This window comes from Larus michahellis, chromosome 9 (genome assembly GCF_964199755.1).
Source record: "Larus michahellis chromosome 9, bLarMic1.1, whole genome shotgun sequence".
Classification (NCBI taxonomy): domain Eukaryota; kingdom Metazoa; phylum Chordata; class Aves; order Charadriiformes; family Laridae; genus Larus; species Larus michahellis.
This window is the reverse complement of record NC_133904.1, coordinates 13,475,424-13,492,993: the sequence shown is the minus strand read 5'-3', so window position 1 is coordinate 13,492,993 and position 17,570 is coordinate 13,475,424. Positions and strand designations below refer to the sequence as shown.

The window sequence follows — 17,570 nt, the reverse complement described above, 5'->3', positions numbered from 1 at the left end:
GAGGATTGGCTTTACATGGACTGTACTACAACTTTTTTCTCTCCTCCTCCTGACATCTGCCTTATTGTATAACTCCTTGCTTTTGTTGCTGAGGTAGCCTGGGAGACAGCTGCTACTGGAGGAATAGTAAAAGAGGTTGAATAAGGTCTTCCCAGCAGCAGCCATTACCCTTGATTTGTAGTCCTCCAAGCTCCACTCTTTCCTTCTTATTTTCCTTTCTTGCTGCAGTTGTGAATGGTGCAGCAGAATAGGTGCAGGCTGCTGCAGGAGACAGCTGCATAAGAAGGAACAAAGGGACATGGGGAAGTGGTCCCTGTAACGCGTTGTCTAGAACTAAGATCTAACCAACCTTCCTTTGGCTGTTTAACTTTCGCTGGAAATACTCCTTAGTACTTCTGTGATCAAAGACTGTGTTTTTGTTAGGAAAAATACTTACTTGAATGGTGTGTTTTCAGGTTCAATCATTGCTTTATTGCGGAGAATGGCTGGTCCTGCACCTACGCCAAGGTCACTAGGATAAGTATTGATGTAGTTTGGTGGTGGGCCTTCAAACTGGTCCATTCTGTCTTGAAGAATCTGTTCCCAGTGTTCCAAATTTTTTATTACAGCAATGCCCAGTGGTGATGTTACAGGCAGATCTACACAGAAACATTAATAAAGTAAGGCTTAGAGGAAAAAAAAAATTGTGTATAAAAAAAACAGAATAATGCAACCATCCAAAAAAATTCTTGAAAGGAAATGTACTTGTTGGCAATTGTAAAAAATAATGTACTAAATTATTTAAATTTAAAAATTAAAATTAAAAAGCAAAGTCTGACAGAAAGCCACTTATACAGAAAACTAAAATGTAAAGCATAATTTAACGTACCAGTGAATTCCAGACCAGCAATGGGAAAGAAGTTCTTAACATTGTGCAGAACTAATTTGACCATTGTCAGATGCAGAAGAGCCCAACTGTATAAAAAGAATAGGTTTAGTTGTGTTAAAAGAACATTAACACAGTTACCTGCAAGTTATTTTTCTCCTTGTACCAAATGCATAGATTAGAAAAACAGTGTAGGTGGTTCACTGAGGCTTACCAGAGAACTAGAGAAAGCTACTTATATATTAACTATGTAGCGTAAGGATGCCTATGAGGGCGCCTCGCTGTAACAGCTTGTATCCCCTTCTCTTTTACAAAATCCATATTATTGTACTCTTCCCCCAGATAAAAGAGTGCGCGTGCGTGAGCCTCTGCAAGGCTGAGAATTAAGCCCCCTGAAACATCTCCATGAAATTGTCCATGAAATCACATTGAATACAGACATTACTTGAGTTTGGCATTCATGGCAGAAACTTTCACACTGAAAGAGTCCCATAGATATTAAAGATACAAATCCTATACAGTAGAGGTGTAAGAACTAATGAGAGACTTGAAGAACACATAAAGGAGCCATCGTTTTTTATATCATTATTATAAAGCTGAGGTCATATACTTTATTTCATTTTATCTTGCAGCGTTTTCTCTTTTGAGTGTTCTATTTAATCTGCCCCTCATTCAAAAACTAAAGGTCATGCTTGAATCAGTAGTCTAAAACATCATTCTAGAGCTGGCACTGTGGCACCTCATGGTCGTTGTGTCTTAAAAATTAAGATAGGTGGGTTTTATTCCCCCCCCCCCCCCCCCGCCAAATGCAAATCACGCAGCTTTGACTTCCTAATCCCATTTTTACTGTGATAAGAATTTGTCACTTCTGTAATTCCGTTGCCACAGAGAAGTCTACTCACAGTACTAAAATCATTTGACTTAAACTGGATAGTGCAGAAGACCTGTATTTTCTTTAATTTGGAAGCAAAAGTAAGTGCACAATATGATTATTCTAAAACAGTGGCAATTTCTGCTAACCTGTAAGAATTGGCATCTTTGTGTTCCTGGATCTGTACATCAGAGAGGAAAGCATCATCCTCTTCCTCATCACTGTGAATGCTTTCATCGGAATCATATATAACACCACTGTCTGATAAAGGAAGAAATGGCTGCAATGCAAAATAAAAGTCTGCTATAAAAGCAATTTTCTGATCTCTTAATATTCAATTCTTACTTTAGTATAAACAAGTAGCAAGGGGAAAAGTGTTAATCTCTATTATTGGCAAGAGACGTGTTTTGAAGCTTAAGTAACAGACTTGTAGACTCTTCATCTTTTACCACAAGGATAATATTCTGCAGCTTACTATGAAGAGCACTCAAAATTTTCACGTTATTTTTGTCCTTTAAAACTTAGCACAGAAAAAATAATGCTTTTATGAACTGTGACTTATATTTTCCATTTAAAATACCTTTGCCATAAAATAGTCCCACATGCTGAGTTCTGGAGGGATAAACTTTTCTTTGTAAGAGGGTCTTTCTGCAGGTACAGGTGGTGGTACAGTGCTATCTTTTACTGGTCTTCCTGGCACTAGCATTCTCATATTAAACCGACGGCGATGTTTATCCATTTCTTCTGATGGAAGAGGTGGCGCTAAATTCAGGTAATTTGAAAAGCTGATATTAATACTGCATCTTTAGAAATGGCTGTATTTTATAATTGAAGCAACTAAACCCCCTGTTATTAGTACTAATTTCTACTGTTTCAGAAATCAAAGCCAGCCTAAATAAAGTAAGTGTAATCATACAAAAAGTTCACTTATGATAAATTGAGTAACTGTGTGCATTGGATATATCATGAGAAATTCATTTTATTCTCTGGATTAAGTTCTTGGGAGATATAGCTTTTAAATAAAAAGTTTTTAGCTGTAAAATTTCCCAAGAAAGAAATTAAGAAATTTTGTTGAGAAATAAAAGTAATACATAAACTTTCACTAAACTGTAAACTGCACAAGTAGCAGTAGGCATTTGAAATATAAGCCAAGGAACTCTTAAGACAGCAAAGAAAATTTGAATAGAGGGACAGGCTTTTTGACAACTGAGGTCTATTTTAAAGTGTTACAATTTAAAATATCGTAATAGTTACCAAAATATTAACGTGGAATTTGTTTTTTGAAGTGTTATTGGCCAGGCAATACTGAAGATCACGCTTACTTTATTACAAAGGAGCTACATATTTAAAGACTTTTTTTTTTTTGTTAAAAAGCCACTACTAACATTCATCTACACTGCAAGTTTTTACAAACCTTCATTACCATCCTCTGAAACATCAGAAGCTGTAGCAGCTTGTAGGTTAAAGGAAAACAGAATACATCTCAAATGAAGACATGACTTTATATAAGTTATTCAAATTAACATCTTGTGAAAATAACTGCCCTAGATGAGTTTAAGTTATTCCATGAATGACAAATATCTGTTGTGCGTACTTAAAATGGTGCATGGCCTTACTACTGTTTTGTATTTCAGATATGGAACATCTAATTTTTGCATAATTTTCAAGCCTGTTTCTGTTTTGAAGGTCTACGTGACATGATTTGCAGTATTGTTGCAGTGTGAAGTCTATGACAAATGGTTGTATTTGCTTTTGTCTCCAGAGCCTGAAATCAATCTCCACTTTTGCTTTTCCCCACACAGCATATTAAGACATGCTCATCTGTCTTTGCGAAATTCCTGTTTTTAGTTGGAGCTTACATATGCATCAACTATTTTTCTGACAGATGAAGCTGATACTTCTTCTCTGTGGTCTTGTGCAAGGTGAAATCATATCTTGCAATAGAAATTGGTTTCAGAAATACTGTTTCCAAGTTACTGCAGTTGTTAAACAGTAACACTCATCTCTCACATACAGAAAACCATAGGTATAGCATTCATTTATACCATCTATTTTTTTTCACGAAAAAATAATGATCGAAAGTCCCGAGTGGTATTATAAGTAAGCATCTAATAGCAATATTAGCAATATAATAGGTGTACAGGTTTTATGATAAATTCAAAATGTGCTGGGTGCCATTACAAATGACAACTGCATGATTAATATTTTTTCTGCTTTTAATATAAAATTTTTCTTGCTAGTAGATACTTAAATTCTGCTTGCTTGGTTTTTGTCTTTAAAAGGAAGGGAACCTCTCCTACTAGGTAACTAAAAGGTATAAAATGCAAATCATTAGTATGACCTTGGAGAGAACAAAAGTACCTGGAATATTTTCTGACTGCCTTCGAGGTTTTACGAGAAGTTTCACTCCTCCGCCAAAAACAGCAGCCCACATTCGACTGTTCAAGGGGTGGGCTGCCAGTCGAAATAATTCATTACATGAATTGGTTGCAAGGGCGTGTATAAGGAGACTCAGGTAGACAGCTACAACAGCTTCACAAAGGAGGATGTTCAACTTTGGTTGATCTTCATCCTGAGCTGAACTTAAGAGATTTATAAGTGAACTCACACCTGCAAAAAGAAAAGAGGAAGAGTTCTACATTAAAAAAAAGGGAAATGTTTCACCTCTACATTTTATGTTAAACGTATATGAATAGCCACACGATGCTTTTATTCAGATGAAACATACTATTAATACTTTTCTTAAAAATTTTAAAAAGCCTTCTTGGGCGTGGGATTTCTGGATTGTACCTTTCTGCAAATACTATGGGCAGTTCAGCTTGCCTACGACATTCCTGCACTGTTTCCACAGTTGACCTCAAATTACTAAATTTATGCTCGTACATTAGAGTAGTTGTTTTGATAGCTACACCAAGTAAAGCATAGATGTAAGACAGTACTGCAGAAATAGCTTTGCTAGGGGGTGAGGCGTACCGGAGGAAAACATTCTAGGATGACAAATTATCAGCTTATTAAGCTTATCCTAAAGGTTGTGGTTTCTTCTTCAAGCAAGATGTTTGCCATATAGAAAGTTTGTTTTGATACATAAAAACATTAAAAGCTGTTATTAATTTGAGAACTAAGTCAGACTTAAGAACACTTATCCATCATTGATCATCCATCATATTACAGAACAGTGAAATCATTTTGAAATATGAAGCTGGTCCAGTGGTGCTAAAAATAACCTTATTTTTGTCTCACCAGGCCACTGAGCAGGGGATGAGTTTGGAGTTGCATGCTCTTCAATGCTTTCTGTCCTCAGTCTGCGTCGATCACTCAAAAGCAGTCCTTGATAAACCATCCCTGTAAACTGATTCGCTTCTGTTTGACTGCTAAATAGAAATTAATTTTTTTCTGATGAGAAAGGATTTTAGAATATTTTTGTAATAAAGTATAGTATATATACATGCTGCTTATTTTAATCAGAAAATGCAACATTTAGAATTCTATAGAACTAAGTCAAGAATTTCATAATTTTATGGTATACAAAATAAATTTTTAATTAAAATTTGAGGTGTTTCCATGTGGCATTATCAATTTTAATATGTTATTATTAACATATTATTATGTGCATTGCTACAGATATGAAAAAGGCTTTTTCAAAAATGTTAATAATATATTTGTTCCGAATAATTTTTTTTAATGTTTTTACCACATTGTCTTTCAGCTCCAGTTTGGAGTATAAACTGCCTGAAACCTTACTTCCGTCAGTGTCAAATGTTTCCCCTGCACCCCTATTCAGCAACAAATGTGCTGTGGAAAACAGCATTCAAATATTTTTCATAAGCATCCCAAGTGAGAGTGACACCAGATTTTCTTATTATTTATTGGAAAAAACCTGAATGATTGGTGTTATTTTCTCCATGTAAAACTAATCTAGCATATCAAAGCTAGCAATGTGTAAACTGTGTAAGTATCTATACCCATACACAGTCATTTAATCTTTTTTTTAGACACATGCATGAATAATTTCCATGTTGGATACAGAAAGCGTATACTCCAAATAAGAAAACTTCTGGTTTTACCTGTAGCTGTGGCTGTCACATAGTGCTTGATAAATGGATGCAGAAAGTGAAGCTGCTAAAGAATGAAGTGTGTACACCTAAAATAAAAAGAGCCAATAAGCTATACAGAAGCTTATATAAAGGTGAGCAAACTACAATTCTTTCTAAACAGCACTGAAAAGGTGTTATGCAGGAATGTCCTAGTTTTAAACTCAGTGCAGGAAATAGTAACTGAATGTTACTTTCGGTTTACAATACAGTACTTTGAAAAATTGCAACTGCTTGGTCATTTGATTGCAGTCAAAACCTTCCAATATTATGTCAAGATAATTAACTTTATTCCAATACAGAAGTGCCACACTGAATAAGTATACTGAAGGAGTGATTAAGTATGTCCTGTTATGATAATGAATTTGACAGAATGGTTCCTGGAAGCCTTATTATATAGTATCACAGTTCAATGTAGTAGTAGTGTAATCACTGTATGATTGTTTTGTCTATGATCTCATTTTTACCTCAGTTACGTGCTTATAAATTTCCCACAGTCTCTAGGACTAACAAGAATAGTACTCTGTGACTGCCTCACAATGCAACAGAACCATTACAGTTCTTTAACAGAAGAAATGCAAGGATTTCTTGGAAAGTCCGCTGAAATCCATGGTGTGAAGAAAATGGTACTGTCAAACTGTCAAAAATGTAAACTTTTTAAAACGCATCCTGTGTTCGTTTCCATCTTTTCCTACCATCTATCCATTTAATCAAATACTAGACCTTAGATTAAAGCTATGAATTATCTAAGTAGTTGTTTTGCAGTTAGAAAATGTCAGCTCTTCTTTCTGAATTCTCTTTTAAAAGAAAATGCATGTGAGTGTTTAGAGTAAGAAAAATATGCTTGCTGTAGCATAGATGGAAATGTATGTAGCAGGATGCAAAAGGAGTCAACTGATAGAAGACAAAAAATGAGCCTGGGTTACAGTTTTAGAAACTTAACTGCCTTGCAGCGGGACAGTCCATTTTGTTTCCTGGTTTTTCCCTACTTTCATTTAGTCAATAGAAATTCAAGTTAATTTAATGCATACGTATACTGATCTAAACATATGAAATAATGATTTAGCTTCTTACTAATTAACTGTGTCATAGTCTCTTTGGCTTTTTCTCCCCCTCTATTTACTGAATCTGAACAGAATTTATTCACCCCTGAGTATGGAGTCAGATAAAGTAATTCACCACAATTCCTTAAAAATGAGTACACTTGAGGAAATCTGCGCTAGAGTAAGGTTTATAGTATCTGTACTAATAGAAGGTTATAACCTAACTTACAGTCTCCCATGTCTACTTTCATTAGCCTCCCCTACAGGATTTGACCAGAATGATAACAATTACTTAACGTATATGATTATGTTTTAAGAGGCAAGAATTCACTGTTTCAGTAAACATTCACATTTGGAATAGTTTCCTGAGCGTGACCAGCATCTGGATGAAAGGGAACTAACCATATTCAAAAAGACATCAGAAAGCAAGTGGTAAACTAGCATTTTCAGTTTGCCAGACTTACAGGAGAAGTCAGTATTGTGAAAGGGTAAGTGTTGAAAAGTTAACTCAAACACCACATTTTATTTTTCACATGCTCGCTTCTCATTTTATACAAAAATCATTTAGCATTTCCTGAAAGCTTTTCATTACCTTGACATCTTCAACGTTAGGATGCGGTGGTGATTTCATCTGCACAATAGTGTAAAGAATATCATGGATGTGGTTGTTTAAATACAGCACAGGATTAGCTATCACAGTTTTTGTGGATGCTATGCTTGCAGAAAGTAACGGTAGTGTTGTTGGTAATGGAAGTGGAGACTGAAGTTGTTTTACAGTAGTTTCCTGTTTAAAAGAAAAGACTGTATTTAAAATTACTGCTTTGAGAAAAAAGGTTTTAAAGAAATGATAATTTTACATCTTGAATGTTTTTACGGGGTTATTTATCCTCTTCCACTGCTGTCTACTCGGTGCAGACAAGATTTTACTGTGAATGATGTCAAAAGTAAGTTCTCATTTACTATAATAACATGGATCAGACCTGATAGCCAAGGTTGCTGGAACGCTTTTTGAATTAGTGCAGAAAGAGTATTTTTATGTAGTTCATTAGGAAGTGTTGGGATTGTTTACTAAGAAACACTAACTAAAAACGTACTTGCAGTAGCATAAGTTGACATAATACTCATTGTTCTAAGTTTAACAACAAAAGTCAAATTTGCACTAATCTGAGTTTCTCAAGTGGAAACAGAGGGTTTTTTTATTCTTTTCTTTTATTCTTGAAAGTATGCGCTAAGCCTAGTACCACCAAAACAGCTGTCTACTGCTCCTATTTGAAATGTGAGAAATCTAGGACTAGAGCAAGTTAAATGACTTGCCCAGTATCAGATTATCTGCTGCAGCTCAGGTTAGTCTTAACATTTGCTGGAAAATATCTCTTTCTGTATGAAATGAATGTAGAAAATGCCATAATATAGTAAAAGGGAGCACTACCCTGTCTGACTTGGTATTATTTGTTGAGCCTTGCAGCTAAGATCCTATTCCTTGTAGCTCCCTTGCATGACCTGCAGAGGTGTAATGAATGATATTTTGTCGTATTTCTGCAACTGTGAATTCAATTTAATATATACATACCCAGAATGTTGTGATCAAAATTACCATTTCATTGGAACACTCATATAATGCTACAGCTATAATAGAAACAGCAACATTTATATTCCATAGTTATTGGTAGCCTAATTCTCAATGTCATATAACAAATTCTTAAGAACCAAGTAATCGGGATGTGGAAATGCAGCACACCTAAATACCAGGTTCCTTCTCTAAAAGCATTAAAATGATCTTGACCATTAGACTTGCAGAACATAAGAAGCATCTATCTAGACACAAACTTAAGTATTTGACAAAACTGACGGTCCAGAACTGTTCACACTTGTAAATAGAAGTTAGTTGAATTTGCTTTACCTGCTGTGACTCTTGCAGCAAGAACTTGAGCTCCATTCTTACAGATGCTAAACCACCGCCTTGGGCCCCATGAAGACTACAATAACTTAGAAAAACTCTTAGAAGAGCTTGATTCTTCTGCAGCCACCACTTCCGTCTTTCAGCATGTTCTCGTTTTGCTTGTAACCTACGTCTTTCTATCTGGTGCCGTTCATACGAACCAATGTCTGGCTTATCCATAATATCATCGTGATCAAGTAGATCCCCATTTACTTTGGTGTAAGTTTTACAATAATCTTTGCCCCCTGCGTCATGGTTGCATATTTCATGCATGGCAGCAATCTCTTTTTCAAGCCAGTTGTACAGCTGAAATCTGAGCTTTCCTCCATCTACTTCATAACCTGTAGCCAAAGTCCTCAGTTCAGTCATAAGGATCTTCAAACAGGCTCTGAACTTCAGTTGTTCAGCAATAACATCAACTTCAGTGTCTCCTGCATCAGAAATGTCCCCAAGTGGTGTTTGTGGGATGTTGGTGTCTGAGGTTCTCTCATCATCTTCTCCATTCTTAAAATCAGATTTCGAGGTTTTCATCGTTATACCAACATCCTTGTCCTCTTCATCTGACCCGTTTTTGTCTTCACCCCAGTCAAGAGTAAGGGGCTCATCATCAAATTTTACTGCTGGTTGACTCCAGTCAAATTGTGCTGAAGACTCAACAGTATTCTCCAAAGCAAAGGAAGCTGAAACTGGCTTTGACCAGTCTATGTCACCACTTCCAGGACCATCCCTTAAAGCTTTGGAATCTGAAACACCAGCCTGTACTGGGGGACTAGATGAATCTTTCTCTGCAGCTACAGTACTCTTTTTTCTTACTTTTGGAATTTTGGAAAGGACTTCAAGAGCTAGTACAGGGCAGCCCACTTTAAAATGTGCATTTGCAGTAGTGAAGAATAACTTTCTTTCTATAAGATTAATTTTATCAACAAAGCTTTTCTCCGTTTTTAGACCTAAGGTGGCCAAAGTCCCTTCTGGTGAACTGAAGTATCTTCGGATGAGCAAAGGGTGGGTCCGAAGATAATTGTAGAAACTGAATACCACAGGATTGCATGACTTGACGATAACTAAGGAATGAAACAGATATGACATCTATTGAAAACAGCTTTAAGATGGTATTATTCTGTTTTGCAGTATTTCCTACATTACAGAGATTTGTCAAAACACAAAACCAAAGACAGTTTTGGGTCTAGTTGCCAAAACAAAATGAAAGAATTACTTATTCCCCACAAAAAGATTAAAGGTATGAGCTGGATGAGTAGAAAGATACTTTCTCATTTGCCTCACTGTTATATTCCACTCAGCTAAGCCTAAAAAAAAAAAAAAAAAAAAAGCCAAGATGATCAGCCAGATAGAAGTTTTCAAGGGAGGGAATATGCCACAGAAACTTATGTAGCCACAGCGTCACATAACATTAATCTCAAAAGAGACAGCCAGCATTCACTAGTAGAGAGGTATTGTAGGGAAGTACCAAACAAAGAAGGCCTTCCTGAGCTTATTTAACAGTAGAACTAAGTCAGGTATTGGGGGTTCGGAGACAAGTCCTTGGAAAAACTGGAAAAAGATTTTATATTTTCTTTTTTTTAATAAGAAGTAGAAATTGAGCTGGCCAGTACATAAGCCAATTAATGATTTCAGCGTAATGGCATCTCAGAAGAAGGGACTGCATGCATACACAGAAAGTATTCTCTTTCTCTACTTTGTCTTAATAAGTTTGTCCCATCAGACTAATGTTTTTCCCTTACCTGGGTTTTCGTCATCATCTTTCGGTGTTTGTTCCAATAACGTGTCCAGTGCTCTTGTGTAATCTTTCATTATCCAGTACGCAATGCTTCTCAGAAATGGATCAGGATGCAATTTAGTACAGCTGAACCCACTCCCATCCTTACAGCAACCCAGAATCTTTTCATAAAGAATGGAGGTGTATGTGACAGAGGTTTCAAACTCTGATTCATATAAACGAGCAATAACCATAGCCAACTGGATGTCTTCCATTTTCTCAAGGCACACCTATGATAAGAAGTGGGGAAAAGGTTGTTTTATGAGGGAAACGTAGTTCTTTAAAATAACAAAGTGAATAGCAATATATGTTTACAGAACAGATAATTTTTTTCTCATCATATCTGTTCTTTAAAGTATACATTCATCTGTGGGTCAAAAATGTGGTGATATATACCTAATTAACATATTTTCTTCTGAGGTAAGAGGTATACTTTCTTCTATTTCAGGAATTATGCATAGAAGTACATCAGCATGTCAAAAATTATTACGGCAGAAGAAACGATAAAGATGCTTATTCTACCTAGTAGAATAAACAAAACTTCCAACTTTAATGTTAATACATCACTGGTAAGATATTCTTCACACTGTCTCATCTGCAGAATTACATTGTTCTCTCATTCCCGTTCTCTCCTGAGAGGTAGTGTTTAGGTTATGATCCTGCTTACAGCTCTCACTTCCCTTGTTGCAGGCAACATCACAGCTCCACTAAAGAGGGATTCTAGGGCTGCTTTAGAAGAGAACTCTGACTTCTTTTTTAAACTAGTGTTGTAACAATAGGTCATGCAGAATAGCTGGAGGTTGAACAGCATGCTACAACTTGACTGTGCTGATCAAACAGAAAGTTTTGACAGAAGGATCATGACTGGTATTCCCAAGAGTGCTTTCACTCAGGACTGATGTATCTGAACAATTATTCTGGCCTTCTTCCAGGCTGGCAGCTTCCAAGCTGCTTTTCGCAGTAGCGTGGAGGTAAATGGTATGTCTGCAGGGCACAAGGGGGTCATGTGTGGGCATACCATACCATTTGTGCTGCCACAATTTGTGAGAACATGAGCAGTGAACAGCTTGTAAGGATGCAGTTACACAGGTCAAATAAGAAACTGAAATTTAATTTCTCAAAAGTGGATACCTCTATAGCATCTTTCAGTGAACCTGCCAGCAAGAAAAATGCAGCTGATTGTTCAAAGCGTTGTTTTCCCAACAAAGCAAAAGCATTTTTTAAAGCAGCTTTGCGCCATCTATCTTCACTGAAGTTGTGGCTGAAAAAGGCGGTCATTTTTTCGTCATGCTGGGACCTGCATAAAGAAATGCAATGTACACAACTACTTATATAACCTTAGCACGCAGTCACTTGAACAACATCACTTTAAATTCAACTCTAATCTTGAATGAGTTCTGCTTTGCATTCCTGGTTCAATTAAGATTTAAACAAACTTACAGTTAGCAGAACTCACCTAAACAGACCCCACACCACTGCCTTTTTCTTCATAGCAAGGTAAAAAAGTGCAGCATCTAAGGCATCATTGTTCCTCTGGAATGAAGCTTTTGCAACCTGTAGTATACAAAGCCTACTATTATTACTGAGAATATAAAGGCTGCTTTTAGCTAAATAACATATGTTCTCTGTCAGGGAGGATGGTCTAGGTGACTGTATTATTACTACAAAGCAACAGTAATTTCTGTCAGAATGTTTTATTTATATGTGACAGCTCTCATTACGCTGTAAAAGTTCTTAAGAGTCAGAAAAGCAGCACTATTGCAGACGTTAATCCTTCTCAACCAGTGGGACATTACAAAGGTGGAAATAAAAATCTTTTCTTTAAAACTGTTACAGTAACTCATACTATTAGGTGAAATTCCTCTTGCAACCCCTTATTTACATATACTTAAGCTAATTTAAGTATTTCTTTAGTGAATACTGTTTAGTTTTCATATAGGACTCAAAGATGTAATTGCATTTGATTTGGAGTATTAGGATAATAAGTTTTGCTCCTGGATTCTTTGAGTATCCTATAACTTTTTAAAATGTGTTTTTACAGGAGGTGACTTGGAAGTTTAGTGAACTAATAAGTACTTCTGTTCCACAGACATTTCAGAGATTGCATTATTTGTTGTAATTCAAAGCAAAAGCTAGTAATTATTCAAATCCATTAAACTTCAAGTTATAAGAAAGCTGAAATTCTTATTAAAGCAAGAATTTAAATCTCCTTTGTAGCTACAGGAAAGTTTTAGATATTATCTCAAAAATATACTGCATTTTATCCATTATTAGACCTCCCATAAGAAAACTCTGCATACAAATGAGATTTGGTGTTATTTTGGTTTTACATAATATAGGTGCATATTTCTATAAAACAGTAATTTTGTGATTCTTCAGAAGAGTAAAACCTGTATTTATTTGCAGTTCAGACCTTTTATGTTCTATAGTACTCCATTATAAAAAATACAAAATTTGAAAAAACACCATTTATATAGTTTTTATTGACTAATATTTTTAGATATATTGATTTCTTAAATAAAACCCACTGCTGAACTCAAAGCACTTGTGTTTAATCTGCAGATGTCTCATATCTGAAAACAAGATTCTTCTTAAAATAGAGTACTTAATACGATCTTTAACATACTGTAAAATATGAGAGGGGGAGGAATTACATGCTTCAGAAATAGCTCTTCCCTACATCAACTGTATTATATTTTACTATTGAATAACAACATATATAAGCCAGGACACCAACATCAGTTGGCATAGAAAAAACTAGTTACGCAGTCTCTTGGCTGGGCTGGAGTACAAAGGAATCTGCTACATACAAGTCACTGAGCGCATCTGTTAAGGCACACCTAAGAGCATGTAAGTATAATTTGTAAGCAACAGAAAGTACCTTCTCAATGCACCTTCGGAGTGTGTTGATATTCCTGACCCACCAACCAATACCCATAGCTCTTAATTCAGACCACTGTGGGTCTCCCTTCTGGATAGCAGGAATCATATTGATCAACTCCTCCTCAGCCTCAGAGTGAAAAGCCCATGCAAAATGGCAAGTTGATAGGCCTAAACAATAACATAATAAAATTCAGAAGATAAAGACTTGCTAATAAGCAAATGGAATATGGTAGAGATGCAAAGTGGGATCTCCAGGTAAATCTGAGAGAGACCGTTTCCCTCTACAGGAAGTAGATCTGCTAAAGGAACAGCTGAGATATCTTTTTCTCACTAGGGATACCCACTCCTCTGTGCTGCTTCTATAATTTTCTAGTACCCGTTTCATACATGTACTAGAATTATATAGTGAAAGACTGAAGGAAAAGTATTCTGATAGTGCAGAGGCAGACCCATTCTGGGCCAGAAACCTTTCTGTCTGCTGTTTAGGTGGTTAAGTGCTTTTCTTTCCTGTATTTCACAACAGCACTTACTGGGATTCAGCAAGGGGAAAAAAAAAACTCTTGTGATGAAAATAACAAAATAATCTTTAAGGTAAGATAACATGCTAATGTAAAGCAATATCTTCATTCCTCCAGCAAAAACAACGAAATAAACACACACTCAGACATCTGCAGACAGAATAGCTGGAGGTTGACCTGAAGTTAGAACAAACATATTTACTTTTAGTAATATGAAGTAGAATGCCTATGTGCGTAAGGCAGACGTAACACTGATTGGGGAACTTATTCATGCATGAAACTGAACATTTCTTATTCTTTCTTCTTCCTTTCTTCTGTTTTACAGCTATACTTTTTTTGCTATTCACAATATATGTAGGGAAGCCTATACTAAGCCTTTGCACGATAAAGGCCTTAATAGAATAGATATAATCTAAAATGAATGTGCAGATAATAAAAATATCATATTATAAATCAAATATAACCAGATCCTGTCAGCTCAAGTGGATCAAATGAAAGCAGTACTTTGCTCTAAGAATTACCTTGGTGAAGCAGCTGAACTCGATACAGAGGTGGGAGTGATGTCAGAAGGCAGGTGTGCAAGCGCATAGCCAACAAATATCGTAAGCCACATTCATCCAAGGTATCTCTTCCTGTGAAATATAAAATGCTGACTTTTGAACATGCAGGTGCCTACAAGAGGCATATATACAACTTATCATATGCAGTGTGGGAGGAACATACTTTTCTAAACTTGCTGAAAACCTGAACTACGAGTTATTTATTATGTATGAAATATAATTAGAAATTTATATTTAAGTGTTTTTCTTTCTTACTGTATCTAATCCGAGCAACTGATGCTAGCTTTCAGCTTTGTTATCCCAAAATACCCCAGGACTAAGTTTACCTTTGCTGAGAACAAGAATGTTAATTCAATAATATGTGATCTACTAACCTGAGTAATTCTTATCTCTGTTCTCATCTAGTTCAGTGCTTGTTGTGGCCACAGTGTCTGCCAAAGCTACAAGGAACATCTGCTCCAGTCGAGTGAGGCCTGGCAGACTTGAGTGCATCAGGTGGCTTGAAAGGACACTAGCATGTTCTCGGCCAAAGTAAGTCGGACCATACTGTGACAGATTAATAACTTTGGATTTACTCTCCCTCTTTTCAGGCTCAAAATCAATAAAGTCTTCAGTTGTAACAGGCTGAATCTGGAATAGATCTGAGTACTGATCCTCTGCTTTTCTCTTAGCATGATCTTCAGAGCCCTGAGGTATTTTAGAAGTTTCTTCAGAAACATAAGTGGCATCTTGATCTGCAGCAAGCAGCGCATACAGTGGCAGTGGAGGAATTGAGTCTATCTCTGTGTAGTCTCGAGTACCATCTTTTCCAGCTGTGATGGTATCCTTTGCAGTACTACCACTTACACTAATGGTGCGAGAAAGGTGGCGTTTAGGACCGGTTCCTTCTCCGGCTTCTGTGTCTTTAACTATTGCAACTTCTCCTGCAATACATTTAACTAAATGTGATAGAATGGCTTTGGCTCGGCGAACTTTACCCAGATCCATAAGTTCTAATAACTGGGTTGGATGATACTGGGGTAGAGTAGGTGAAAGAACATGAGCAGCTTCAAAAAGGCCACCATCCTGAATTACAGTTGGAGTGCCAAAAACATCATCCACAATACCCGCCCCATCAATTACACTGGTCTTCTTTGCTATCAAGCTTGTTTTGAGTGGATCTTGTGTTGTTGAGTCTTCAGTAGTAAAAACATCACTTTCTCCATCACCAAACTTGACAGCATGTTTCCACTGGGCATAAACATGCATTTCACAGTCCATTCCAACTACCAGTATACCATCTCTCACCCAGGACAGAGAAACAGGCAGTGAAGGAGTGCCATCCACAGATGATACCAAATCAATTGATCTAAGCAGCACCCACTTTGACTTTATACCTTGTTTTATGCTACCACCTAGTGGTAAAGTAATGACAGCTACTCCCTCTTTGCTGCTAGTTTGATCCGTTACAATTCCCGAAAGTCTTCCGTACATGAAGATGTTGGCACCAACTCCAACTGTTAATATATGTGAGCCATCTTCTTTTGATACCCAGTCCAAATGCACCAAATGCTTGATACTGGGCACCAGGTATTTGTCTTTATTCAAGCAAGCATCTGATTTACTGTAAACAAATAAATTACTATCTACACTGACCCTTGAATCAAGTACACTTCCAACCTTAACTAAATCATCCAGATGAATTGTCTGTTCCAAAACCCATTCTGATCCTCCTGTAGACTCACATTCAAGTATACAAACATGCATGGAAAATTCTTTGGAAACAAAACCATTATGCTGTATGGGTTGTTTATATGCTACTGCAAGGCGCCCTGTGTAAGAACAGCTAACAGCAACTGGCCTTCCTACTATGCTCACTGTACTGCTGTTGTCTTCTCCTTCATCGTTCATTAGAGGCCATTTTCTCCAATGATATGTTTCCCTTTCTTCATTTTTGCTGTTTAGTTCTGTCTCTACAGTACATCTCCAGAACCGCACTTTGTTGTCTGAACATGATGTCACTATCAAATAAGGTGCAAGGCAGACTGGGTATATTGATGAAGAACTCAGGTGACCTGAAGTTAGAACAAACATATTTACTTTTAGTAATACGAAGTAGAATGCCTATGTGCATAAAGCAGACGTAACACTGTCTAACTACTGACAGAGAACTTTACAGCCTGGTATTATTTTTCTAATCTGGAGTTGGGTAAGGGCAAATGTACTAAGACTGATAACAGTCTTGCAACTTGAACATTACTAATCATCTGCATTTCTGGTTACTTTTCAAAGGTGATAAACTGGAACTGAAATAATTCAAAGAAGGGTTGTTGGAATAATGAGAGGAATATAAAGCCTTAATCAGATGAGATTAAAGAAGTTAAGAGATTAGATTCATATAGCCTACCAAAATGAAACCTAAGAGGGAAGGGAAACGAAACAAAAAAAAACAAAAACAAACAGAAGGCGGCGTAAATGCATCAGGTAAAAAAAGCACCCAACGCATTAATGCTGGCAGATGAACAAGCAGGTGTAAATTGTTCATTAACAGATTAAGACTAGAAATTAGGTTTCCAACTATTAGAGCAGTAAGTTTCAAGAACAGTTTTCCTGTGGGGACTTGACAGGTTTATGAAAGGGCAACATGACATGGACACTATGATTTGAGAGAGCCTTTTTAGTCCTGTGTTCCCTGTATCAGTAAATCAGAATACGATAGGCTGAGGAGATACAATCCTAGAAACTAGGAGGTAAATTAGTGGACCAACTGGATAGAAAAAAAAAAAAAGTGTTAAATTTACCTGCTGAAGGAGTTGCTCGTACTACTTCTACACCAACAGGAAGATCCAGAGGTTGGCTATACACAAGTCTGGAGCTCAGAATGAGTTTACTAGCAGTCTGAAGATTAGCAATTGATGAAGATCGTGGAATGGGACTTATGCCAGGTGATATATCTGGAGAAGAATCCACAGTCTTTTGCTCAGGTACACTAAGCTTATTCTCTGATGAAGCAGCCTCAGTTGTTTTTGCTATATACAATAAAATTG

General features: G+C 36.6%; 1 protein-coding gene across 2 annotated transcripts in view; it reads right to left on the bottom strand.

Moving 5' to 3' along the window:
* The window catches only part of DMXL2 (Dmx like 2), a 54,451-nt gene that overhangs the window by 10,985 nt on the left and 25,896 nt on the right, over nucleotides 1–17,570 (bottom strand). For both annotated transcript variants that reach the window (XM_074600701.1, XM_074600702.1), the window contains exons 17-32: nucleotides 17,325–17,552; nucleotides 14,919–16,598; nucleotides 14,506–14,616; nucleotides 13,465–13,634; nucleotides 12,040–12,137; nucleotides 11,715–11,880; nucleotides 10,549–10,813; nucleotides 8,771–9,870; nucleotides 7,463–7,654; nucleotides 5,801–5,877; nucleotides 4,977–5,107; nucleotides 4,098–4,346; nucleotides 2,317–2,498; nucleotides 1,886–2,016; nucleotides 869–954; nucleotides 437–638 (exon numbers count right to left, since the gene is read on the bottom strand). In XM_074600701.1, the coding sequence (XP_074456802.1) occupies nucleotides 437–638; nucleotides 869–954; nucleotides 1,886–2,016; nucleotides 2,317–2,498; nucleotides 4,098–4,346; nucleotides 4,977–5,107; nucleotides 5,801–5,877; nucleotides 7,463–7,654; nucleotides 8,771–9,870; nucleotides 10,549–10,813; nucleotides 11,715–11,880; nucleotides 12,040–12,137; nucleotides 13,465–13,634; nucleotides 14,506–14,616; nucleotides 14,919–16,598; nucleotides 17,325–17,552 (5,068 nt within the window). The remainder of the gene's footprint in view (nucleotides 1–436; nucleotides 639–868; nucleotides 955–1,885; nucleotides 2,017–2,316; nucleotides 2,499–4,097; nucleotides 4,347–4,976; nucleotides 5,108–5,800; nucleotides 5,878–7,462; nucleotides 7,655–8,770; nucleotides 9,871–10,548; nucleotides 10,814–11,714; nucleotides 11,881–12,039; nucleotides 12,138–13,464; nucleotides 13,635–14,505; nucleotides 14,617–14,918; nucleotides 16,599–17,324; nucleotides 17,553–17,570) is intronic.